Source organism: Bos indicus, chromosome 9 (genome assembly GCF_029378745.1).
Source record: "Bos indicus isolate NIAB-ARS_2022 breed Sahiwal x Tharparkar chromosome 9, NIAB-ARS_B.indTharparkar_mat_pri_1.0, whole genome shotgun sequence".
Lineage (NCBI taxonomy): Eukaryota > Metazoa > Chordata > Mammalia > Artiodactyla > Bovidae > Bos > Bos indicus.
In genome coordinates this window covers 89,384,227-89,410,345 of record NC_091768.1, presented here as the reverse complement: position 1 = coordinate 89,410,345, position 26,119 = coordinate 89,384,227, and the positions used below count along the sequence as shown (strand labels likewise).

At 38.8% G+C, this 26,119-nt stretch overlaps 1 protein-coding gene across 4 annotated transcripts in view; it reads right to left on the bottom strand.

Annotated features, from left to right (window-relative positions):
- ESR1 (estrogen receptor 1) overlaps nt 1-26,119 on the bottom strand; it is a 410,467-nt gene that overhangs the window by 141,868 nt on the left and 242,480 nt on the right. For all 4 annotated transcript variants that reach the window (XM_070796395.1, XM_070796393.1, XM_070796396.1 and 1 more), the window contains one exon: nt 19,867-20,202. In XM_070796395.1, the coding sequence (XP_070652496.1) occupies nt 19,867-20,202 (336 nt within the window). The remainder of the gene's footprint in view (nt 1-19,866; nt 20,203-26,119) is intronic.

Genomic DNA, 26,119 nt, shown 5'->3' with positions numbered 1-26,119 from the left:
CAACCCACTCCAGTATTCTTGCCTGGAGAATCCCAGGGATGGGGGAGCCCGGTGGGCTACCATCTATGGGATGGCACAGAGTCGGACACAACTGAAACAACTTAGCAGCAGCAGAGTTATGTAGGAAATAGGTGAATTCTTTTAATTCTACTCCCCTACTGCTTCCAAGATTCTCATCATTGCTGATGGCTCCACCTCCTTAGATTTCATTGGAGCCAATACTGATTTTTCTCCCCTTTTTGCAGTTTTCTAGTCTTCAATCCCCTAAAGAAAACTAACATCTTACATCACTGAGGTATAACTTCCACTGGGTAGTAGGGAAGTTGAAACTTTCGTTTGGCATGGTGATGCTCAGGGCACAGAGGCTAAGCCCACAGTGGCTCTAAAAACACCCCTGTTAGGAATGAAAAAGGGCAGGGAGCTTCCCAGGTGGCTCAGTAGTAAAGAATCTGCCTGCCAATGCAGGAGACATGGGTTCAATCCCTGGATTGGGAAGATCCCCTGGAGAAGGAAATGGCAGCCCACTCCAGTATTCTTGCCTGGGAACTCCCAAGGACAGAGGAGCCTGGAGGGCTACAGCGCATGGGGTCACAAAGAGGCAAACACGATTTAGCAACTGAACAACAGCAACAAAGGAATAAATGGATTCTGGGGTTCTAGATAGAGAACCGATTAAGCCAAAAGATAAGTGCTCTCAACCCAGGAAGTTACCGCATGTATCTTGGAGAAGACGTACTGTTTGAGGGTCTTTCTGAGAACACAGCAAATGATCAGAACACTGAGAAATCTCAATTTCTGAAGAAGCGTATTTCAACAAAAAGGAAAACACCTGTCTGTCAAAGGAAGGCTCACTTCACGTATCTGTACCTATAGCCGGTTTTATACAAGTGAGACACACTTCCTACAGTTAAAATATGATTAATTTAATATACATTCATTTTGCACATATACAACCCTTAAAGAACAAGTTCATGGCTTTAGCCAGTCAACCCAGATTGTAAAAATACTTTTCCTCTGACAAAGTTCCCTAGACAAAAAGAGACAGTGGCCAACAAAAACTTCAACTTTCCATATAAAAGAGGAAATCCAACCATAGTATTAAATGAATGATCCAGCCTCAAATCTACTATTAGTTAAATAAGAATACAGTTTAAAAGCTCTTACTGTGCTTTAGACCCTGGTTGATTTAGTTGATATATATACATCTGACAAGGCACCCTGGACCATGGATTGGTTACCCTGTGATGGCACACTCGATCCGAGATTATGCTGGTTAAGCTAGTTTGAAGTTTCAGAAAGGAAGTAGAAGTTGAAACGTCCCTTTGGGGGGAAAATGAGCATAGAACTGAAACAGACAGAGGGAGACGCAGGTATTCAAGCAGAAGAAAAATAAAATGAATATACCGTGTGGAGCAGAAACTGGCAGGAAGTGTGAGGCAGGGAGATTGGGTTGGAAAGTAGAAATCAAACAAGATGAGAGAGAGCCAGTGGGTCTTCCCAAGGCTCTGTAAAAGATTAACCTGGGATCTGGCGCCCTGAGGCATAGTCTAATTCTGCATTTTAAATTTCAAGGGACACCATCACTTTTCTGTTAAAGCCATTATTAAGTTAGACAGTCAAGTCTACTGACAAATTTTTAATTGAATAGTTGTCTCCCCTGAAACACATATTCACCCAGAACCTATGAATGTGATCTTATTCAAAAATAGTCTTTGCAGATTTAATCAAGTAGGGTGAGATCACACTGGATTAGGGTGGGCCCAGGTGTCCTTATAAGAAGAGGGAAGCTTGGCTACAGACACACGAGAAGAACATCTTGTGACAATCGAGGGACAGAGATTGCAGAGAAGTACTGTAAACAAAGGGATGTCAAGGGTTGCCGGAAGCCTCTAGAAGCCAAGAAGATGCCAGGAAAGAGCTGCCCTGCCTTCAGAGAGAGCACAACACTGTTAACATCTTGATTTCAGACATGTGGCCTCTAGAACTGTGAGAGGATCGATTTCTAGCATTTTAAGCCGTCCAGTTTGTGAAACATTGTTATGGCAGCCATTGTGAAACTAACACAGGGAGTGGAGCATTTTGAAATGATGATTTATAGAAATTACTCTGGCAGGGCCGAGCAGGAGGAATTGAAGGGAGGAGAGGTTGGAATCAAAAACAGACCAGCTAGGAGGATATGATAGTAATTTGGGCTTGCAAAACAATGGGGATGCGGACCAGGGTGGTGACAGTGGAATGAAAACAGAGCCAAAATCTAGAGATGCTGAGGATGAAGAAGTGATAATCCACAGTGAAGAAGTACCAGACACAAAGAGGATTCAAAGTTAGATGGAGAAGAAGGCTGGAGCCCCTGGCAGAAATGGGGAGGATTAAGAGAAACAAATGAGTTTGTTACAAGGGCAGAAAGAGAAAACGACTAGTTTGATTTTAGATATATTGGTAGCAATGTGGGCATTTGAAAGTGGGAACTGAATATTTAGGTGTCCCAACCTCCAGAAAGAAATCTGGAATCATGAGCCTAAAAATTAATAGCTGAGGCTCTGAGGAGACTAGCTTTTCAAGTTGGTTAAAAGCAGCAAAGTGCTCAGGGCCCAGGACTGGAGAATCTGGGCAACACCTTCCCCAGAGAGAAGGGAAGCTTGGTGCAGCCTTCTTTTTCTCTCCTGGGAACAATTTTTCTGTCCTGTGAATATTAAATGATAATTCTATTGATTACCTCTTATCAGCAGTAATCTTTTCTAAATGTGTCACATCTCATGAACTTTTCCTCCTTATTTATAAAATCAATGGAATGTTACAAAATATATCTGCACAAGATACACAAATCACATTATATATTCAGCTAATATAAATTAAGCAAAATTTATAGCTTGTGAATAAGTCCTTTGTTTTTTTAATTTCAGAACTGGGGGAAAAACGATGAAACATGTAAACTAAGGGGTCATATCTATCACTCTACTTTAAAAGTGCTTAAAAAAATAAATAATAAAAGCTCTTTAACAAACAGTAAACTTGGAAGGTCAAGAAAAGAAGTCTTAACAATACTTCTGTAGGAGGTGGTTCAATGAATGGAATCGAAACAGCTGTGCGGCCACGTGTAGAAAAATGTTAGAGCACACCTCACAGTGTAAACCAGGACGAATTCAAATGGATCAAAGACATAAATGCAAAAAGGGAAACTACCAAAGGAACAGACGAAAACATTCTTTTGTTGGTTAAAAATTTTTACCAGGCATTTGCCAGGTAGGTGCACAGAACTGTTGAAGCTCTAAACCAACTTCAAGGTCAGAAGTTCAGGGAACCACTTGGACAGGCAAAGGAGAGAATCTACAGAGTAAATGATTAGCCAAGCCTCCATCAGATGAGCCCAACATCCTTTTAAATCAAAAAGTCCTTCTTTCTTTTGCCTTAAAAGTCAGCCTTTTTTATTTTTATATCTGTTGGTGGGCTTCCCTAGTGGCTCAGTGGTAAAGAATCCACCGGCCTATGCAGGAGACATGGGCTCGATCCTTGGTCTGCAAAGATCCCACATGCCAAGGAGCGACTAAGCCCACGTACCGCAGCTACTGAGCCTGTGCTCTAGAGCGCGGGAGCCACAGCTACTGAAGTCCACTTGCCCTGGGGTCCTTGTTCCCTAACAAGAGGAGCCACCACAATGAGAAGCCTGTGGACGGCAAGTAGAGAGTAGCTCCCACTTGTCACAGCTAGAGAAAAAGCCCACGAGCAATGAAGACCCAGCACAGCCAAGAATCAATAAATGTTTGTTAATCAATTGCTAGGACTTTCATACAAACTATAAAATAACAACAGAAATGAGTCTGAAATCAAGGTGACAGGGCGCTGCTCTCTCAGAGGGCTCTAAAGGAGGGTCCTTTCTGACCTCATCTGCCTTTGGTGTTTACGGACAGTCTGTGGTTTTCCTTAGCCTGGAGATGCATCACTCCAATTACAAGGCCATCTTTTCTCTGTGAGCCTTCACATCACCTTCCCGCTCTGTGTGTCTCTCTCCCAAATTTCCTCTTTTTAAAAGTATTCAGGCTCACTCTAATGAACTCACTTGAATTTTATCTACCCTATAAGACCCTATTTCCAAATAAGAGCACATTCTGAGATAAAGGGGTTAGAATTTCCACACATATTTTGGGGAGATACAATTCCACCTGTTTCAACACATTTCAACAGCATTACATCTGTTTAGCACATATATATGTGTGTATGTGTGTGTGCTAAGTCACTTCAGTCTGCGACCCCACGGGCTGTAGCCTGCAAGGCAGCTCTGTCCAGGGAATTCTCCAGGTAAGAATACTGGAGTGCAGAGCCATTCCCTTCTCCAGGGCATCTTCCCAACCGTAGATACAAAAAAACCCTGACATTCTCCATGCCAAATTTCCCCCAGAAGTAGCAGAGCCAAAGGCCAACAGCTCCCCATAGGGTGGCTTGAGAACCCAGGGGTCCCAGCCCAGACTTCAATGAAACAGAACCCTGAGGAGGGCAGGGCAAAGAAGCCCAGATGGAGCGTTTTCCCCATATACTCTCAAGATGAGAAAAGGATTTTAAAGGTTTAACTGCATCTGGGCCAACAAGCTTCTATGGGGTTTCAAAGTTTCAAGCAAAAGAAAAAAATGAAGTAAGTAGCTGCTTTCCTTGGATTTCAACCAGAGCTTCCAGAGGAGCAGTGAAAGCCTGGGCAAGACTGACTTGGAAATGGAACACTCCAGTGAAAGCTCCCAGGGGGCTGCCACCGTTCCTGCGGGGGTTTCTAACCCAAATACTAAGGCTCTTATTATAGAAAGGCTGCAAAATCTAAACCACAAATCTTACCCTTAAACCTAAGTATCTGTTGCCTCTCTGGGACATCACCTATGCTTCCAAGTCACTTCCAAGTTATCATTCATCACTGTGCCACGCTGAAACAGGCTGAAAAACTAGGACAGCTTTAGAGTAGGGTCCACTGGTCTGATTACAGGTTGGGAATCAGAATACAGGGTAGGATTGCCAAGTCCCTGGAATCCACCTCCCAGAATAGAAACGTGTCCCTTAAAGATGCTCCCAATTTCCAAACTGAGGTATTGTGCTCTCCTCTTGGCCATATCCATTTTAAGGTTTAAATTACACTCTCATGAAGTGAAACTACCTTGCTGCTGGCCAAGGAAGCCTGTTAAAGTCCTCAGCCTAAGCTCTGTCCATGCCTGTGGATACTGCTCTTGGCCCTCATATATACCCATGGCTGATTCATGTCAATGTATGGCAAAAATAACTACAATATTGTAAAATAATTAGCCTCCAATTAAAATAAATACATTAATTTTTTTAAAAAGAAGGGTTGGGAATGAGACTCATGAAGGCAGCTGTGAGAGGACTGTCAGAACAGCAGGTGGTTTCTGAAGGAAGGAAAAAAAGAGTAACACCCTTACCTTAAAAATCGCATCGACTTTGTGGAAAAACTGAATTCTAACAGGGCTTAGAGATTTCTTAAAAATCAGGGGTTTCAAAGAGCATCATTCATTCATTCATTTATTAAGTCACTCAACAAGAATGTCCTGAGCTCAGTTCATTTCTAATTTGAGTGAGGAGGATGAGTTACAGTCCAGGAAGCTAATTACTAGACTCCTAGTAAACACAGGGGCAGACACAGCCTTGAGCCCTGGCACAGCTAAGACAAACTTGCACCCCCAGAGACAATATAAGAAGCTCCTGAGAAACCTGTGGTTGGGGCTCATGGGGGGTGTACCCAGAAAAAGTGAAGCTCTCCCCTCCCCCTGGGACCAAACAGAAGAAGAAAGGAATGCACAGCCAAATGATGGGGAGTCAGGGCTCAGAAGGAAGTGGGGACTCTCTAGTTATTGAGTAGAAAGGGCCTTGGGCAGGAAAGGAGAAGGAGAAAAGTCATCTAGTTTGCCACTGAAAGAAAGAATAAGTGGGTAATGTAATATGTTTCCCATGAAATTGAGCTCAACTGTCGACATATGTCCTTTGTATTATTCTTCCTGGGCCAGCAGCTTCCTCATAACCCTCAGCATCCTCATAACCCTCCCAGATGTCCCTGTGGGTCAGTGAGACTGTCAGGCTTCTACTCATCAGCCTTTAAAAGGCAGTGAAGAGCCCAGGGCTAGATATTTGTCCAAATATCCACTAGACAGAACTAGAACATAAACATGAAGTATGAAATTGCCCTTCAGGTATTCAAAATTATAGTGAATTTTGGAAAATGTATAATTTTTTATAAGTCAAATGAATGGTTTCATGGTGCAAGTCAAGCTTCTGGGGGTAAAAATCAAATGTACTTGATTCACACTGAAACTAAGAATCAGCCAGTCAAAGATGCAAATGAGTGTGACGCAGAAATTAAAAACATAACCACTTTGCAGTCATACTTCTTTTCCTTTTTGACCTTCAGATAATGATGTTGCATTTGCTGACATTTCACCATGTATATGATAATAAATTGAGATTTAACAATCTCTTAAAACTAATTCTCCATCCACAGATAGATTATGTAAAGTGCTTCTTGCCTGCATATATGCTAAGTTGCTTCAGTCGGGTCCAACTCTTTGAGACCCTGTGGAGCGCACCCTGCCAGGCTCCTCTGTCCATGGGATTCTCCAGGCAACAATACTGGAGTGGGCTGCCATGCCCTCCTCCAGGGGATCTTCCCGACTTGGGATTGAACCCACAACTCATTATGCTTCTTGCCTTGCACGTGGGTTCTTTACCACTAGCACCACCTGGGAAACCCAAGTGCTTCTTAAAGATTAACAAATTCACTGGAAACGATAAAGAGGAAAATCATTCTCTATAGTAAAAGCAGGTATGTAACATGTGTTATGAAAAAACATAACTTGCTGGAGTGCAGTAGGTAGGTAGGTTTTTATCATTCTCCTTGCTGCTGCTTTTTTAAATTGCAGAGAGGAAAAAAATTAGTGTCATGATGTGATCTTTAGCTAGGTTAACTATAAGTACTTTACAGATAGGACCTTGATTATCATCCTTGCATGATGTATCATAATGCTCTTCATATCTTGAGTCTGAGTAGAGAGACATTGCAAGTCAAAAATATGCCCTAGATATTAAGATAAAGGGAAATTCAACTTAAAATCACCAACATTTGAAAATTCAGACAGTATTTTATTACTAAAGTATACTTCTAGAATAAAATAGTCCAATGAATTGACTGTTTTTTTAATTAAAATTCATCATGCAAAATGAAGTCAACGGGGGGTATGGTCCAAGATGGAGATGTAGGAGACCCTTGAACTCATAACCTCCCATGGACATATCTCCATTACACGCAGAGTGATTTCCCCTAAAAGAAATCCAGAAACTAGTTGACTGATTCCTTCACTTTGGGCAAATGAAAAAATACTCATGTTGAAATGGGTAGGAAAGACTGAGACATACTCTTACCATAAACACACTCAAAATTTGTACAGCACTGTACAATTAGGAGGGAACTCACCACTCCTAGCTTCTCCCTGAGGAGGGAAGGGTTGATCCTAATATCTAGCACCCCAGGGATATGCCCCCAAAACACACTGCTCTGAAAGCCAACAGGGCTTATATCTACCACACTCACAATACTAAAGCAAACAAATTGTTCTTAATGGGCTCACTAGGACTCACAATCTTCTCAGGGTCCAGTACAAAAGAAGCAAACAGATACATTCATCTCTGAGTTTTTCCTGAAAAAGGCCCATCTGCATACCTTAAGAGCTGCTATCTGAGAGTCAGGTTTCTAGTTTAGCACCATCTAGAGAATGACTGGGAGAAGACAATGGCACCCCACTCCAGTACTTTTGCCTGGAAAATCCCATGGATGGAGGAGCCTGGAAGGCTACAGTCCATGGGGTCGCTAGAGTTGGACGCGACTGAGCGACTTCCCTTTCACTTTTCACTTTCATGCATTGGAGAAGGAAATGGCAACCCACTCCAGTGTTCTTGCCTGGAGAATCCCAGGGATGGGGGAGCCTGTTGGGCTGTCGTCTCTGGGGTCGCATAGAGTTGGACACAACTGAAGTGACTTAGCAGCAGCAGCAGCAGAGAATTACTGATTCTCCCCCAGAAACCGGGAAGGCATTACATACCATCTCTGCATTCTCCTTGTAACCTGTTCCAAATCACTAATATATCTCTGGAAGGAGCTTGTACATATACTTGGTATGCTAGCTTTTGCAGATGCCACCTAAGGAAAACATAACTTTATCATCTGGCTGTAGTGTCCAGCAGAGCTTGCACTTATCAGCCCCACAGGTCTTTAGCAAACAAAGGGTTCTTAAGAGGTTATCCTTCCAAGGCTCAGCACAGAAGAAGCAAACAAAATCCCACCACTCAGTCTTCCCCTAAAAGAGATCTATTTGTATACGTTAAAAGCTGGGACCTGAAGGTCCAGCTCTAATCAGTTTGTATCTACATGCTCACCGAGATCCTTCCCTTTCAGATACTGACAGGTCTTGGCATACTCTCAACTACTGGGAGCCTCTAAAACAAAGAAGTCACCTTGGAAAAATCACAAAGGTCTGAGAGACAACCAAGAGCTCAGGCTGGGCTGATCAGTAAGGTTCATCTCCAACATGAGATCACTCTGTCAAGACTGGGAGAGGCAATTGTTTTATCTAAGGCAAAGAAACCAATGAAGGGAGTCAAGGAAAATGAAAAATCAGAGGAATATGTTCCAAACAAAAGAACAAGATAAAATCTCAGAAACAGACTTTAACTAAATGGAGATAAGTGATTTACCTAATAAAGAGTTGAAAGTTATGATCACAAAGATGTGTACCAAGATCAGAAGAACAAGGCAAGAACAAAGTGAGAAATTCAACAAAGACACAGGAAATATAAGTACAAAACAGAAACCACAGTACAAAAGAATACACTATTAATAACTACAGTGAAAAATTCAATAGAAGGGTTCAATATCAGCTAGATCAAGCAGAAGAAAGGATCAGCAAATTAAAAAACAGGGTAGTGGAAGTCATCCAATCAGAAGAGTAAAAAAAAAAAACAAACATGAAAAAGAGTGAAGATGGTTTAAGGAATTTATATAAGGACAACATCAAGTAAACCAACACTCACATTACAGAAGTCTCAGAAAAAAAGGAAAGTGAAAAGAGTAGAAAGCTAAAGAAATAATCACTGAAAATTTCCCTAACCTGGAGAAAGAAACAGATATCCAGATCTGGGCTTCTCAAAGAGTTTCAAATAAGATGAGCCCAAGGAGACTCACAGCATGACACATTAAAATTAAAGTATTAAAAGTTAAAAACAAGGAGATAATCTTAAAAGAACCGAGAGAAAAAACAACTTGTTACATACAAGATAGGTAAGACTATCAGCAATATTTCAACAGAAACTTTACAGGGCATCATATATTTAGAGTGTTGAAGAAAAACTAGATCGAGGGCAAGAGAAGAAGGGAACGACAGAGGATGAGATGGTTGGATGGCATCACCGACTCAACGGACATGAGTTTGGGTAAACTACGGAGTTGGTGATGGACAGGGAGGCCTAGCGTGCTGCAGTTCATGGGGTCACAAAGAGTCAGACATGACTGAGCGACTGGACTGAACTGAACTGAAGAAAAAAAAAAAGAACACCAACCAAGAATACTCTACCTAGCCATTTTCCTTCAGTATTGAAGGAGAGATCAAGAGTTTACCAGATAAGCAAAAATCGAAGGGACTCATCACTAGACTAGCCTTTAAAGAAACGTTAAAAGTATTCCTTAAATGAAAGGATGTTAATTAGTAACAGGAAAACATATCAAAGTATAAATCTAAGAAACAGATAAACAAGGACCTACTGCATAGCACAGGAAACTATATTCAACATAATAACCTATAATGGAAAAGAATCTGACAGATAGGATAGATATATACACATACACAACTGAATCACATTACACTGGAAACACTGTAAATCAACAATCCTTCAATTAATTATCCTTCAGTTAAAAAAAATATATAAATCTCAATAATAAGGTAAATATAGAGTTAAATTCAGAATACTCCAAATGTGTAACCATGGTAGGTATTTACTAACTTTTAAATCTAGTATGAAAAATGGTAAAAAAGAAACACTATAACTTCAGTAATTTGCTAATGAATACACAAGGTAAAAATATATAAATTACAACACCAACCATAAAACTGAAGAAGAGTAAAAATATATAGCTTTGGAAGTTGTTAACAACTTAAAATAGGCTTATAAGTTGTTATATAAGTTTCATGGTAACTACAAAGCAAAAACCTGTACTAAATACACAAAAGATCATAAGAAAGAAACCTAAGCACGCCATTAAAGAACATCACCAAGACACAAAGGAAAAGAGCACAAGAAGGAAAAAGAAACAGAGAAATTCAAAACAGTCAGAAAAAAATCAACAAAATGGTAATAAGTAAATGTCTGTCAATGATTCCTTTAAATGTAAGTGGACTACCTTTTCCAATGAAAAGACAGACAAAAGGCTGAACGGATCATAAAACAAGATCCAACTATATGCTACTTACAAGTTACTCTCTTCAGGTTTAAGGACACGCAGCTTGAAAGTGAAATGATAGGAAGATGATACGGCATACAAGCGGAAACCAAAAGGAAATGGGACAGCTACACTTATATCAGACAAATATTAATAGAATTCAAGCAAAAGACTTTACAGAGAGACAAAAAATCATTTTAAAATGACAAAGGGGTTAATCCAATAAGATGATATACAATAATATTTGCAAACATTTATGCAACCAACATAGGACCACCTAGACACATAAAACAAATATTAACAGACCTTAAGAAAGTGGGCAGCAATCCAATAACAGTAGGGGGCTTCAATACTCCACTTTAAACAAAGGATAGGTCACCCACACAGAAAATCAATAAGGAAAACACTGGACTTAAACTGTATAAACTGCATATTAGACCAGATGAACTTCTGGTAGCAGCAGAAAACATTTTTCTCAAGCACACATGGAACATTCTCCAGGATAAATCATATGTTAGACCACAAAACAAGACAATAAATTTAAGAAGACTGAAATATAAAGTATCTTTCCCAACCACAATGATATGAAACTAGAAATTAAGTACAAGAAGAAAACTGTAAAATTCACAAATATTTGGAAATTAAACAACATGCTTCTGAACCACAGATGAGTCAAAGAAAAATCAAAAAAGAAATAAAAAATACTTGGACACAAATAAAAATTGAAATAAAAACCAAAACTTACAAAATGCAGAAGGGCAGTCTAACAAGGAAGTTTACAGCTGCATTAGGAAAAAAAGAAAAGTGCTCATTACATTGAAGAAAAAAATGGTGCTCAAATTAACAACAAATTTAATACTGCAAGGAAGCAGAAAAGAAAAACAAACTAAGTCAAAAGTTAGTAGAAGGAAGGAAATAACAAAGATTAGATTGGAAATATGAAGTCAAGATTAAAAAGTCACCAGAATAGATCACTGAAACTAAGAGACAGTTTTCTTTTAAATATCTACAAAACAGACAAATTTTTAGCTAGACTTACCAAGAAAAAAAAAATCAGAAAAGGAAGAATATTATAACTGATATAACACAAATACAAAGGATCATAAGAAACTACTATGAATCGTTATATGCCAACAAGCTGGACAAACAGGAAAAAAGCTGATAAATTTCTGGAAATATATAAGCTACCAAGACTGAATCATGAAAACAGAAAATTCTAACGGACCATTACTAGTAAGGAGATAGAGTCAGTAATCAAAAACATACCAACAAAGACAAGCTCAGATTGCTTCACTGGTGAATTCTACCAAACACTTAAAGAAGAATTTCAAATTGTTTCAAAAAATGGAAGAAGAGAAAATATGCCCAAAATCATTTTATAAAGCCATAATTACCCTGATACCAAAACTAGACAAGGACACTACAAGAAAAGAAAATTACAGGCCAATATTCCTGATACACATAGATGCAAAAGCTCTCAACAAAACAGTAGCACACCAAATTCAACAACATATTAAAAGAATCACACACCATGATTAAGTGGGACTTATTTCAGGGATAAAAAGGCGGTTCAACATCTGCAAATCAATCAATATAGAACATTAACAAAATGAAGAAGAAAAAGTATATGACCATATAAACAATAGAGAAAAAGCATTTGCAAAATTCAACATCCATTCCTAATAAAAAGTCTCAATAAAATGGGTATAGAGAAAACATACCTCAACATAATAAAAGTCATATATAAAAAGTCCACAGCTAGTATCATGCCAAACAGTGAGAGACAGAAAGTTTTTCCGTCTAAAATCAGCAACAAGACAAAGGTATCCAGTCTCAAGACTCCTGATTAACATAGTACTTACTGGGAGTCCTAACATAGTAATTAGGCAAGAAAAGGAAATAAATGACATGCAAATTGAAAAAGGAAGAAATAAAATTGTCTCTATTTGCAAAACAACAAAAGCAAAAATAAACAAGTGAGACTTCATCAAATTAGGAAGCTGTTGCATAGCAAAGGAGCCCACCAACAAAACAGAGAGGCAGCCTACCAAATGGGAGAAAATATTTGCACATCATGTTATTGGACAAAAGGTTAATATCCAAAGTATATGAAGAACACATATATCTCAACAGCAAAGGAAAGAAAAAACCCAGTCTCATTAAAAAATAGGCAGAGGAACTGAATAGACCTTTTTTTCCAAAGAAGATATACAATTGCCAATGGATACATGAAAAGGTCCTCAAGCAGTCATCAGGGAAATGAAAATCAAAATCACAACGAGATATCACCTCATACCTATTACACTGGTTATCATCAAACAGACAGCAAATAATAAGTGTTGGTAAGGATCTGGAGATGAGGGAATCCTTGTAAACTGTTGGCGAGACTGTAATCTGGTGCAACCACTGTGGAAAACAGTGAAGAGATCCCTACTCCTGCCAAAATAAAACAGAACTACCATATGATCCAGCAATCCCAATTCTAAATATACATCCAAAAGGTTTGAAAACAGAATATCAGAATAAATATTTGTACTCTCATGTATCCAAGATACAGAAACAAACTAAGTGACCATCAACAGATGAATGGAAAAAGATCTGATAAATCTGTATCTACAACGATATACAAAATGGAATGTTATTCAGCCACGAGAAAGAAAGAAATCCTGCAATTTGCGACAGTATGAACAGACCTTGAGGGTATTATGATTAAAAACAAGCCAGTGAGAAAAAGATAAATATTGCATGGTATCACTTATACATGGAATCTAAAAACAAAAGTCAAATTCATAGAAAGAGAATATACAAGTGGTTGCCAGGGTTTGGAGGATGAGACAAATAAAGATTGATAAGAGTATAACTTCTCAGCTATATAATGAAAAAAGTCTGAGGATCTAGTATAAAACACTGTACTGTATAACTGATTTGCTAAGAAAGAACTTAAGGGTCTCATTAGAGAAAGAAAAGGTAAATTGGTAAAGTGATGGATATTTAGTTAACTAGATGTAGGGAATTCTTTTACAATGTCTATCAAATGACTGTAACATATACTTTAAATATTACATCTGTCAACTATACTCAATTAACGCTGAAAATCTGAAAAATGAAGTCACTTCACAATCTCTTATACTGACAGCCGTCTGAGGATATCCACATGTTCCATGCAGGTATCATAGAGCTAATTCCAGGTACCTCTATAATTGGCTTTCCTACTGCTCTTTATACTCAGGCAAAAAGTATATCTATATAAGGTAAATCTATATTAGATTAATATTATTGTTAATCTCAAACTATGACCATATAAACATAGTATTGTCTATATTAGATTTCAGATTTCTCGTGTGAGTTGGCTTTTTTTTTTAATGACAGATGGTATCTGGATGTAAAAAAACTTTTCAAAATGTGACTTTGTCAAATTCTCTGAAAAACTTGACAATCATCTTCAAAGATGATTCCAGAAGACTATTTTTCCCTCATTTTTCATCTTATCACCATAGTATATATATAATTTCATTTTCACCTTTATAATTCTTTTTTTTAAATCATCAAATAAAAAGACATAGTTTGGCCCAAGGACTTTGGAAACGTTCAGGTCTCCTAAACAAATCAAGTTATAAAGTGGTTTTTCTGTACTTCTCATTACCATAAATGTGTTTAGTTCTGGGGTTTAACAGTGGAATGCCTAAGCATGGACATATTTTCCTTCCCTTGGTTTCCATCTCCATTTTATTCCTAAATACAGAAGATTCTAAAACGTTATAAGAATCTGCCTGCAATGCGGGAGACCTGGGTTCAATCCCTGGGTTGGGAAGATCCCCTAGAGAAGGGAATAGAAATCCACTCCAATATTCTTGTCTGGAGAATTCCATAGACAGAGGAGCATGGTGGGTTACAGACCACGGGGTCTCAAAGAGTTGGACACGTCTGAGTGACTAACACTTTCACTTTCACAGATGATTATTGCCATGAATTCTTCATTCATTAGTAATGTGCATGCGTGCTATTGCTTCAGTCATGTCGGACTCTTTGCAACCCTAGGGATTGTTTCCCACCAGGCTCCTCTGTCCATGGGATTCTCTAGGCAAGAATACTGGTGTGAGTTACCATGCCCTTCTCCCACTGGTTTTGTATTTGAATTTTAATTCCCATTGTTTCTGGAACACATCCTTCTGACAGAATGTGGTCCAATGGAGAAGGGAAGGGCAAACCACTTCAGTATTCTTGCCTTGAGAACCCCATGAACAGTATGAAAAGGCAAAATGATAGGATACTGAAAGAGGAACTCCCCAAGTCAGTAGGGGCCCAATATGCTACTGGAGATCAGTGGAGAAATAACCCCAGAAAGAATGAAGGGATGGAGCCAAAGCAAAAACAATACCCAGTAGAGGATGTGACTGGTGACAGAAGCAAGGTCCAATGCTGTAAAGAGCAATATTGCATAGGAACCTGGAATGTCAGGTCCATGAATCAAGGCAAATTGGAAGTGGTCAAACAAGAGATGTCAAGAGTGAACGTCGGCATTCTAGGAATCAGTGAACTAAAATGGACTGGAATGAGTGAATTTAACTCAGATGACCATTATATCTACTACTGCGGGCAGGAATCCCTTAGAAGAAATGGAGTAGCCATCATGGTCAACAAAAGAGTCCAAAATGCAGTACTTGGATGCAATCTCAAAAACAACAGAATGATCTCTGTTCGTTTCCAAGGCAAACCATTCAATATCACAGTAATCCAAGTCTATGCCCCAATCAGTAACGCTGAAGAAGCTCAAGTTGAACGGTTCTATAAAGACCTACAAGACATTTTAGAACTAATACCCCAAAAAGATGTCCTTTTCATTATAGGGGACTGGAATGCAAAAGTAGGAAGTCAAGAAACACCTGGCTGCTGCTAAGTCGCTTCAGGCGTGTCCGACTCTGTGCGACCCCATAGACGGCAGCCCATCAGGCTCGACCGTCCCTGGGATTCTCCAGGCAAGAACACTGGAGTGGTTTGCCATTTCCTTCTCCAAAGCATGAAAGTGAAAAGTCAAAGTGAAGTTGCTTAGTTGTTCCCAACTCTTAGCAACCCCATGGATTGGAGCCTACCAGGCTCCTCCATCCATGGGATTTTCCAGGCAAGAGTACTGGAGTGGGGTGCCATTGCCTTCTCCGAAGAAACACTGGAGTAACAGGCAAATTTGGTCTTGGAATACGGAATGAAGCAGGGCAAAGACTAATAGAGTTTTGCCAAGAAAATGCACTGGTCATAGCAAACACCCTCTTCCAACAACACAAGAGAAGACTCTACACACGGACATCACCAGACGGTCAACACCGAAATCAGATTGATTATCTTCTTTGCAGTCAAAGATGGAGAAGCTCTATACAGTCAACAAAAAGAAGACCTGGAGCTGACTGTGGCTCAGATCATGAACTCCTTATTGCCAAATTCAGACTTAAAGTGAAGAAAGTAGGGAAAACCACTAGACCATTCAGGTATGACCTAAATCAAATCCCTTATGATTATACAGTGGAAGTGAGAAATAGATTTAAGGGCCTAGATCTGATAGATAGAGTGCCTGATGAACTATGGACGGAGGTTCGTGACATTGTACAGGAGACAGGGATCAAGACCATCCCCATGGAAAAGAAATGCAAAAAAGCAAAATGGCTGTCTGGGGAGGCCTTACAAATAGCTGTGAAAAAAAGAGAAGTGAAAGGCAAAGGAGAAAAGGAAAGATATAAGCATCTGAATGCAGAGTTCCAAAGAATAGCAAGAAGAGATAAGAAAGCCTTTCTCAGTGATCAGTGCAAAGAAATAGAGGAAAACAACAGAATGGGAAAGACTAGAGATCTCTTCAAGAAAATTAGAGATACCAAGAGAACATTTCATGCAAAGATGGGCTCGATAAAGGACAGAAATGGTATGGACCCAACAGAAGCAGAAGATATTAAGAAGAGGCGGCAGGAATACACAGAAGAACTGTACAAAAAAGATCTTCATGACCCAGATAATCACGATGGTGTGATCACTCACCTAGAGCCAGACTTCGTGGAATGTGAAGTTGAGTGGGCCTTAGAAAGGGTCACTATGAACAAAGCTAGCAGAGGTGATGGAATTCCAGTTGAGTTCTTTCAAATCCTGAAAGATGATGCTATGAAAGTGCTGAACTCAATATGCCAGCAAATTTGGAAAACTCAGCAGTGGCCACAGGACTGGAAAAGGTCAGTTTTCATTCCAATCCCAAAGAAAGGCAATGCCAAAGAATGCTCAAACTACCGCACAATTGCACTCATCTCACACGCTAGTAAAGTAATGCTCAAAATTCTCCAAGCCAGGCTTCAGCAATACGTGAACCGTGAACTTCCTGATGTTCAGGCTGGTTTTAGAAAAGGCAGAGGAGCCAGAGATCAAATTGCCAACATCCACTGGATCATCGAAAAAGCAAGAGAGTTCCAGAAAAACATCTATTTCTGCTTTCTTGACTATGCCAAAGCCTTTGACTATGCGGATCACAATAAACTGGAAAATACTGAAAGAGATGGGAATACCAGACCACCTGCCTCTTGAGAAACCTATATGCAGGTCAGGAAGCAACAGTTAGAACTGGACATGGAACAACAGACTAGTTCCAAATAGGAAAAGGAGTATGTCAAGGCTGTATATTGTCACCCTGCTTATTTAACTTCTATGCAGAGTACATCATGAGAAACACTGGACTGGAAGAAGCACAAGCTGGAATCAAGATTGCCAGGAGAAATATCCATCACCTCAGATATGCAGATGATACCACCCTTATGGAAGAAAGTGAAGAGGAACTAAAAATCTCTTGATGAAAGTGAAAGAGAAGAGTGAAAAAGTTGGCTTAAAGCTCAACTTTCAGAAAACGAAGATCATGGCATCTGGTCCCATCACTTCATGGGAAATAGATGGGGAAACAGTGTCAGACTTTATTTTTTGGGGCTCCAAAATCACTGCAGATGGTAACTGCAGCCATGAAATTAAAAGACGCTTACTCCTTAGAAGGAAAGTTATGACCAACCTAGATAACATATTACAAAGCAGAGACATTACTTTGCCAACAAAGGTCCATCTAGTCAAGGCTATGGTTTTTCCAGTGGTCATGTATGGATGTGAGAGTTGGATTGTGAAGAAAGTTGATTGCTGAAGAATTGATGCTTTTGAACTTTTTGTGGTGTTGGAGAAGACTCTTGAGAGTCACTTGGACTGCAAGGAGATCCAACCAGTCCATTCTGAAGGAGATCAGCCCTGGGTGTTCTTTGGAAGGAATGATGCTAAAGCTGAAACTCCAGGATTTTGGCCACCTCATGCGAAGAGTTGACTCATTGGAAAAGACTCTGATGCTTGGAGTGATTGGGGACAGGAGGAGAAGGGGACGACAGAGGATGAGATGGCTGAATGGCATCAATGACTCGATGGACATGAGTCTGAGTGAACTCCGGGAGTTGGTGATGGACAGGGAGGCCTGGCATGCTGTGCTTCATGGGGTCACAAAGACTGAGTGACTGAACTGAACTGAACCCATTGTTTCAAGTGTCCTTCAAATTTTTAAATTTATAAAAATGTCAAGATGGAAATCTACTGCTAAGTATGAAAGATATATATTTGACTTCAGCAGTGCTCTGGAACTAACATTACCAAAACTCATTAGCAAAACTACAGGCTTATATACAACAATAAAACTTAAGAGCAACTCAGAGTTGGCTCTCAGGGATATGACCATTAGTTGTTTGTCTGTGTTCTTCTCCTGAAGTACCTTTCTACAAAATGAAAGCAATAATAAATATAAAGAGAAAACCAATAACCACATTACATTTAAATTCCAATATTTACTTTATGGATCTGCCTCACAAAGAAATATTAAGGTAGAGAAGTGCTCATTAAAACTCTTAATTCCAAACATGGCTGGGAGTCTTTATTTGCCAGTTGGACTGACTCAAAATCTAAATATGCCTGTGAATCCCCATGTTTCCATGTAACCCAACCTCTGCCACCTAAATAGATGCCTTCTATCCAGTTTGGATCACAACATTGCTGGCTCCTTATTCAAAGGATGAGATGCTTACATGTTAATAAATGCAAATCTAAGGCCAGATATATATTCACTTGGCCTATAATCTCTAAAATGTAAGTACAAAACTCATTTATTTTGTTTAATAAAAAAAAAAAAAACATGCTTCATAGATAATAAGTTCATGTACTAAAAGAAACCAGTCCATCCTAAAGGAGACCAGTCCTGGGTGTTCATTGGAAGGACTGATGCTGAGGCTGAAACTCCAATACTTTGGCCACATCATGCAAAGAGTTGACTCATTAGAAAAGACCCTGATGCTGGGAGGGATTGGGGGCAGGAAGAGAAGGGGATGACAGAGGATGAGATGGCTGGATGGCATCACCAACTCGATGAACATGAGTTTGAGTGAACTCTGGGAGTTGGTGATGGACATGGAGGCCTGGCGTGCTGTGATTCATGGGGTCGCAAAGAGTCGGACACGACTGAGTGACTGAACTGAACTGAACTGAACTAAAAGAAAACTCACAAGATAGTCACTATCTAAATTCATTACTTGTTTGATCTATATGCCCAGAAAAGAAGATTTAACTTCCTCTTGCCTTGATTCATCTATGTTAGCTCCTGAATGGATATTATGGGGTATGGAGGAGGTCATTTTTAGTCTTGTTTCCATAATAACTAGAGTTCTTCCACCTGAACATAGAGCAACAGTCATGTTTTATAAGAACACCAGTTCTGAAAATATCAGCTGAAGAATCAAGTATAACTTCACCCACTGTTATCTTTCCACAAGCTCCCCTCAGGGATGAGAACCTAATTGATTTTTCTATTGCATTACCTTGTTCCTAAAATGTTAATAGATGGTTAAATGAATATTTGGCATTCAGTAAAAAAAAAAAAAAAAAAAAAAAACTTATTATTTCTTTAGCTCATAAATACCTGAAAATAAAATCTTGTAAAGCAAAATTGATGATTCACAATTTAGGTGTTTTGAACAAAAGTCCTCAACGTTAAAATTTTATAGGACATAGATTATTTAGTGTTAAAATTTTCTGCCACAGTGAACATATAATATTAAATGCATTTATTATGTAGTGTTCACCCCAGATTTGTGGGGTGAATATTGATGGGTTAAAAAAATAATGTCAGATTAAAGACTTTAATCATCTAGATTTTTATTTCAAAACACTATTTCCTAATTTCCAGGAGAATTAAGAGTGTATAGTTACTGAAAATTAATCAGTTCTGATATAACCTTGAAATCAACTAGATAACAAGCTATTGTGTCCCACTATCTCTCCCATGGTACGTATGGCAACCTGTTCATGAATAGTGAATGGCTCTTCAAAATAAAAGTCAAGCTTGGTCTTCTTACCTGGCACCCTCTTTGCCCAGTTGATCATGTGTACCAGCTCCCTGTCTGCAAGGTTGGTCAGCAAGCCCATCATTGAAGCCTCACTGAAAGGTCTGGTAGGGTCATACTCAGAATAGATTATGGGGGGCTCAGCCTCCAGCAAGGCACTGATCATCTGGTCAGCTGTCAGGGACAACACCGGGCTGTTCTTCTTAGTGTGTTTAATCATGATGGGGCTTGGCCAAAGGTTGGCAGCTCTCATGTCTCCGGAGGGCACCGCTTCGTTCCTGCCCTCCCCATCATCTCTCTGGCGCTTGTGCTTCAACATTCTCCCTCCTCTTCGGTCTTTCCGTATCCCTGAGAACACACACACAAAAATAGCTTATTCTTTTGCTCATATAAACTTTCACATGAAAACCATTTTTAATGCTAACAGCCTTTTATTTTATTTAAGGAAATAGTTTGGGACACAGTTGTGCTTCTAAGTGTTTAACAACCAGCTGTCCACGAGAGGGAAAAAAAGGCTTTGATTTGTAGCATTCACCAATTTCCATGGTGTAACGACTCCCACCATGGCAAATTTCAAGCTTCTTGTCTGAGATCAAGCAGTGTACAAAACTCCTACAAATTTAACAATAGGCTTTTGTGAGCCAGTACAAGCTGCTCTTACAAACCATTGCGGGATGTGTGTGTGTGTGTGTGTGTGTGTGTGTGTGTGTGTAACAGATGCTATAAAAAAAGACAACATATTAATTAGCTACTCTTGAAATATGACATATTAAAGATTGCTCCTGCTATGAATATTCTTTCAACAGCAAATTTAAAAAGCATCTTTATAAAATATTTAATAAATGTCCTTATCACCCAAGTAGACCTCTTAATGGAAGACACTAAAGAGGAATGATTTATCCAAAATGTATCTGACAGTCTCAAGCCTCCACAGAGTCAGTCTTTTATTGAGTCAGTCTTTTACTGCTGCTAAGCTGTACCTCATCACCTGAGTAATCAACCCAAGAGCCTCAACTTGTTGACTAGGTTCTAAGATGTCACAAATGTCTTTCTATTTTCCTAATATTAAAGTTTTTAAAGAGTTGAAAATAGTCTTCCCCCAAAGATTTACCAGCTGTGGTTCCCTCTAACTAATTAAAGGAGGAGAGAGACTCCAGAGATTCTTTGAGTCTTGGTTCAGCATCTTAACCTAGAAAACACCAGGCTGTAGTACTAAAATGCATCAGCAGAAACAAATATTTTAAAGGACAAAAGTGAACACAAGGGTCCATATTTTCAAAAACTCTTAACTCTCCAAAATAGACCAGAAAGCAACATTTCTTAGATTTGTATAAAAGAAATAATCATTTTGGTAAAAATCTAACACAATTATTTTTAATACTAAAGACATGAGAAGTAAAATTCTTTGTAACAGATCACCTGTCCTCTGATTTCAAAACAAATGAATAACTAATGTCAGAATTGTGCTCTATTTTGTTCTGTCAAGGAGTTTGGACAAATGTTCACTGGTGAGTTTTTATGCATAGCTTTTATTCTTGTAGATCTAGATTAGATATGTTACATGATATTAAAAATATAATGATGCCACAGACCCTTCCTTATTTGTTCAGTATCAAAATAAGCATTTCTCAGAACTCTTGGAATAAGTAACAATCATAAAAGATTATTATCACTAACATACACTGATCACTCACCATGTGCTTAAACACTTTAAATACACTTTACATGTATGCATTTTACAACTAATTTAGTCCTCACAATAACCTTGTAAGGTAAATGTCAGAAAACTGCTCCTTTAGAAAGATTCATGAACTGGTCCAAGACCATTCTCTATTAAGTATGATCCAAGATCCAAGCTTCTAAATGAAGTTTGTGTTTTTTCCCCAGTTACCAGAGTTTCAAAATTGTATCCCACACAGTTGACAAATTTAAGAACATCTACAAGTAAAATGGGCTTCCCTGGTGGCTCAGTGGTAAAGAATCCACCTGCCAATGCAGGAGACATGGGTTCAGTCTCTGGATCAGGAAGATCCCCTGGTGAAGGAAATGGCAACCCACTCCAGTATTCTTGCCTGGGAAATCCCATGGATAGAGGAGCTTGGAGGGCTACAGTCCATGGGGTTGCAAAAGAGTCAGACATCACTTAGTGACTAAACAAACAAAACAAAAAAGAAATAAAATAGGTCAAGTGAGAGTAATCATTGCATTTGGCCAGTTGCTGTCCTTGGTCAATTCTTTTCATCACTAGATGTGCTAATGTGAGTATAATATCTGAATTAAGGAAGCGAAACACAGCCTACTCTCAGCGCATCAGAGCACACCTGGACTATCACGCAGTGCTGGATGCTGCAGAGACAAGCAAAACAAACCCATTCAGAGTAACGAGGATGCTGAGGAGATGCGAAATCAGGTCACACGGAGAACCACTGAGGAACCAAGAGGGGTTAGCCAAAGAGAAAAAAAGACTTAGAGGAAACATGAGTGTCACCCTCACATGGGCTGTACCTTATAAAATGGCATTGTGGTCTGAATGTCTGTTTCCCCTCCAAATCCATATGTTGACATCTAATCCCCAGTGTGATGGTTTTCACACTTTGAATACCATCCCAAAGGTATGAGCCTTTGGGAGGTCATTAGGTCACGAGGGTAGAGCCTTTACGAATGGGATTAGTGCCCTTATATATAGAGGCCAGGGTGCCAACTTGCTCTCTCCACCCTGTAAGGGTATGAGAAGACAGCTGTCTACAAGCCAGAATGCAGGCACTCATCAGACACCAGACCTGCTGGCAAGCTTGGAGTTCCCGAGCTCCAGAACTGTGAGAAATGTCTGCTGTTTAAACCATGAAGTCTGTGATATTTCTATTCCGGCACCCTAAACTGACTAAGAGAGATGGGTTCAACTTGCTTTTTACGAGTCCCAAGAGTAAAATAGAAGAAATATGTGGAAATCATGAGAAGCCAGAGATCACTACAAAGACTCAACGCTGACAACAAAGATAGAATCTGCTGCCACAGGAAAGGATGTGCTGGATCACTGGAGGTTTCCAAGAATAGGCTAGACGAAGACTTTACAGGGTGTTACCAAAGGCATTCAGTTACCCAGTATTTGTACTACATGACTTTCAATGCACTTTCTCTCCTGAGAGTGTAGGACTCCACGATTTCCCTGTTAGAATGTAAGACCAGTGGCCTTGGATGAAAAACAGGAAAGGAAGATCAAAAGCAAAGAATTCCTAGAGATTCATATTTCTTAGAAACTTTGAGGTCAGACTTTTGAGAGGATGATGCTCATTGTTATTTACCTACTTTGGGTGGCAACTAGGGTGAAAAAATGCTTTATTCTTCAATATTAGGCAGTAAATGCGTATAACTCAAATACTCTTTGACTTCCTCTCTATAACTTTAGAAAGAGAGAGAGAATGTAAACAGATAGAGAATGTAAACAGATGTAAACAATACAATCTTTTAATATCAGATCTACATGGAAAGATAAAGGCAAGTGATCTGAACAAAGAAGAAATAATTAAAGGTGATTTTGTTCACGCTAAGACGAAACAAAGTTACCTAAGTAATCAAGTTATGACTATACACATACATTTTACTTTTTAAAAATGAAGTTGATGCTTTCTGTTATCATTGCAATTTATCTTCATTTTAAAATATTTCCAAGATAAAGACAAATAGACACAAGGTAAATTAAGGAAAACAAAACACAGTATTCCCCACACTTTAAAAGGTCCCAGCAGTCATACTACAGACGAATCTGTTTTCTAGAATAATTTTAAACTCAATTTAGCTTCTAAAAGTGACAGTTATTAGAAATTGCTTATCAAAGTATTCATTTTGTGAACATTTGTTCAATACTAACAATGTATATTCACAGATGATGCAATGCTAAACGAAGACAGATTATGTTATCCTCCATGAAGTTTTTGGCTTGGAGGGAGAAAGACATGAATCAAAAGTTCTATTATTTGTGGAATGAATGAATGAACTGCCCAAAACGCAATGGAAGAGAGGAAGTGAAGCTAAGAAGAGGAGACAAAGAAGGTATCTTTAGGAGACAATGTTACATTTGGGCCAATACATGAGATTTCCTTTCTTGGAGAAATTGAGAAGCAGACTCTTCAGATGGTTTAGGTATAGCACTATTACAGCAGTGAGCTGAACCACCACACCTCTTTGAGTCTCAAATATTTGATTCACATTGTTGAACCAAGTCAAAAATGACCAGACTTGGTATGCAGAACAATTAAACACAACTGGAGAGGTGGAGATGAGAGCTGAATATTTATAAAATTATCAGAGTCAAATATGGTAAGGTAGATTCAGTTAGCATTGACAAATATTTTCTTAAATTTACCCCTAGATGCTCTATATTTTTCAAATGTCAAAGGCTCTATAAGATGTACAAACAGAGCAAAATTAGGAAGCTGTACATATTGTGTGCCTGACCACAAAGATCGGATCCCAGGGCACAAGTCAAAGAGGAAAGCCGCCGTGTCTACTTGGAAGCAGTAATGGTCATATTAGCTGTGACATGCCAATGACAATAATGCGTATTTACAGTAGTTTAAAAAATTTCAAACTGGAATTGAGTGCAATAGGTGAAAAATGGACAAATTTCCAGCTCTATTTTAACCTAGGTTAAATGAGAATTGCAGATCACAACCAATAATTACAACCTGTGTCACAATGGAATATACAGCCAGTTCCTAATTACATATAGCGACAGGGTATATGCGTGGCATGCATAACTGAAATCCAAATAAAGTTAAAAAACTCGTTCTATGTTCCCTACCAAGGATTTTTCCAGACAACATAGATTAATAAGTATTTTACTTAAGCTCATTTCCCTTGTCTAAGTTATTTCAACCATTTCGGTATTTTTAAAAAAGTTCACAAAGCAGAGAGGAAAAAAACCAACTAGCTTAGATCGTGCAAATATTAAACAAACTCCTTAACAGTTGAGATGTTTATTTGTAACAGATAGCACTTTGGCTTGTAGCACCATATAAGCAGATGTATTCAGCACCCCAAAATGTCACTTCCCAGAATGACTGAGCAAAATATTTAGCAATGCAATACAGATGTCATGTTAACAGATTTGCTAGTGGACAAACATTATTAGATCTCAAGTTGTGTCACTGATTAGACAAGAGTTATATCACAGCAAATTTCCTTACATTCCTTTAAAAAATTTTTTAACTTGCAAAATTCAAGGATTACCTTCAGGCTTGAGATACAAACTCTCTTGTCCAGCAAGCCCACCATACATGTGAAATGCCACCACTTTGAACTGCATGCCCTTGGGTTAAGCCTTTCTTTAATATCTTTGTTGCACTGTTGTTAAGGATTTCAAAGCCAAGTATAAAACTTTCACATAGCAGTACTTAATGTGAATTTGAGTGATTCTAATCCACAAAGAAGCATTAATTGAAGAGAATTTATTAAACTAATAAGCACAGATCATTGGAATGAAAGGGAGAAAGATGATGCCCAGGGCACTCTCTAAGATCCCTAAGGATTTTAAGACTGCCCGGGCTTGGGGAAGTTCATCATAAGGCAGTGTAGGGGTAAAGTCCTGGCAGGGAGAAAAGGTCTGAAGACATATTCACTGCTTAAACAATTATGCCCTGGCCCTAAAATAAAAATGTCTGTCCTAATGTGTCTAACTAGGAGTTTTGAAAGGCTTACTTCTAATACTTTAGAGTTTACTCAATCACCCTTTTTTTTTTTCATTCTTTAAACTCTTTGGCTTGGCCATTATATCTCAGGAAAATGAATGCTATCTGAATATTCATTACTTAATTGAATTTATTAGGTCATTTGCTTCTAATGCATTCTGCTTTTTAAATTTTCTTTTCCTGAAATGATCTTTTTTCTCCTTAATACCTTCTGCCTCTACAAAAAGCTACTATAACTTCAGTAAAGCTATTTCTCCAATTTCCCAAGACTACTTTAATGTATTATTAAATATTTCAAGCATTTGCATAATCACCTTTCTTTTGTTTCTCAATAATTTCACATTATTCACGAGGTATTAAAAAGCCAGACAAGAGAAACACGCTAAAAGCTTTCTAACTCAACATGTTGAAGAAAACAGAAGTGGTGATTAGTTAAGAATTAAATAATGTTAATAACTAATGAAACTTCAGCCAGAGAAACTCCCCTGCATCAATTTGAATGCTTTCCTTTCAAATACTAGGAATGAAGCCTGTAAAGTAGGCACTGTTAGAGTCCCCACTTAACAGAAGAAAGACAT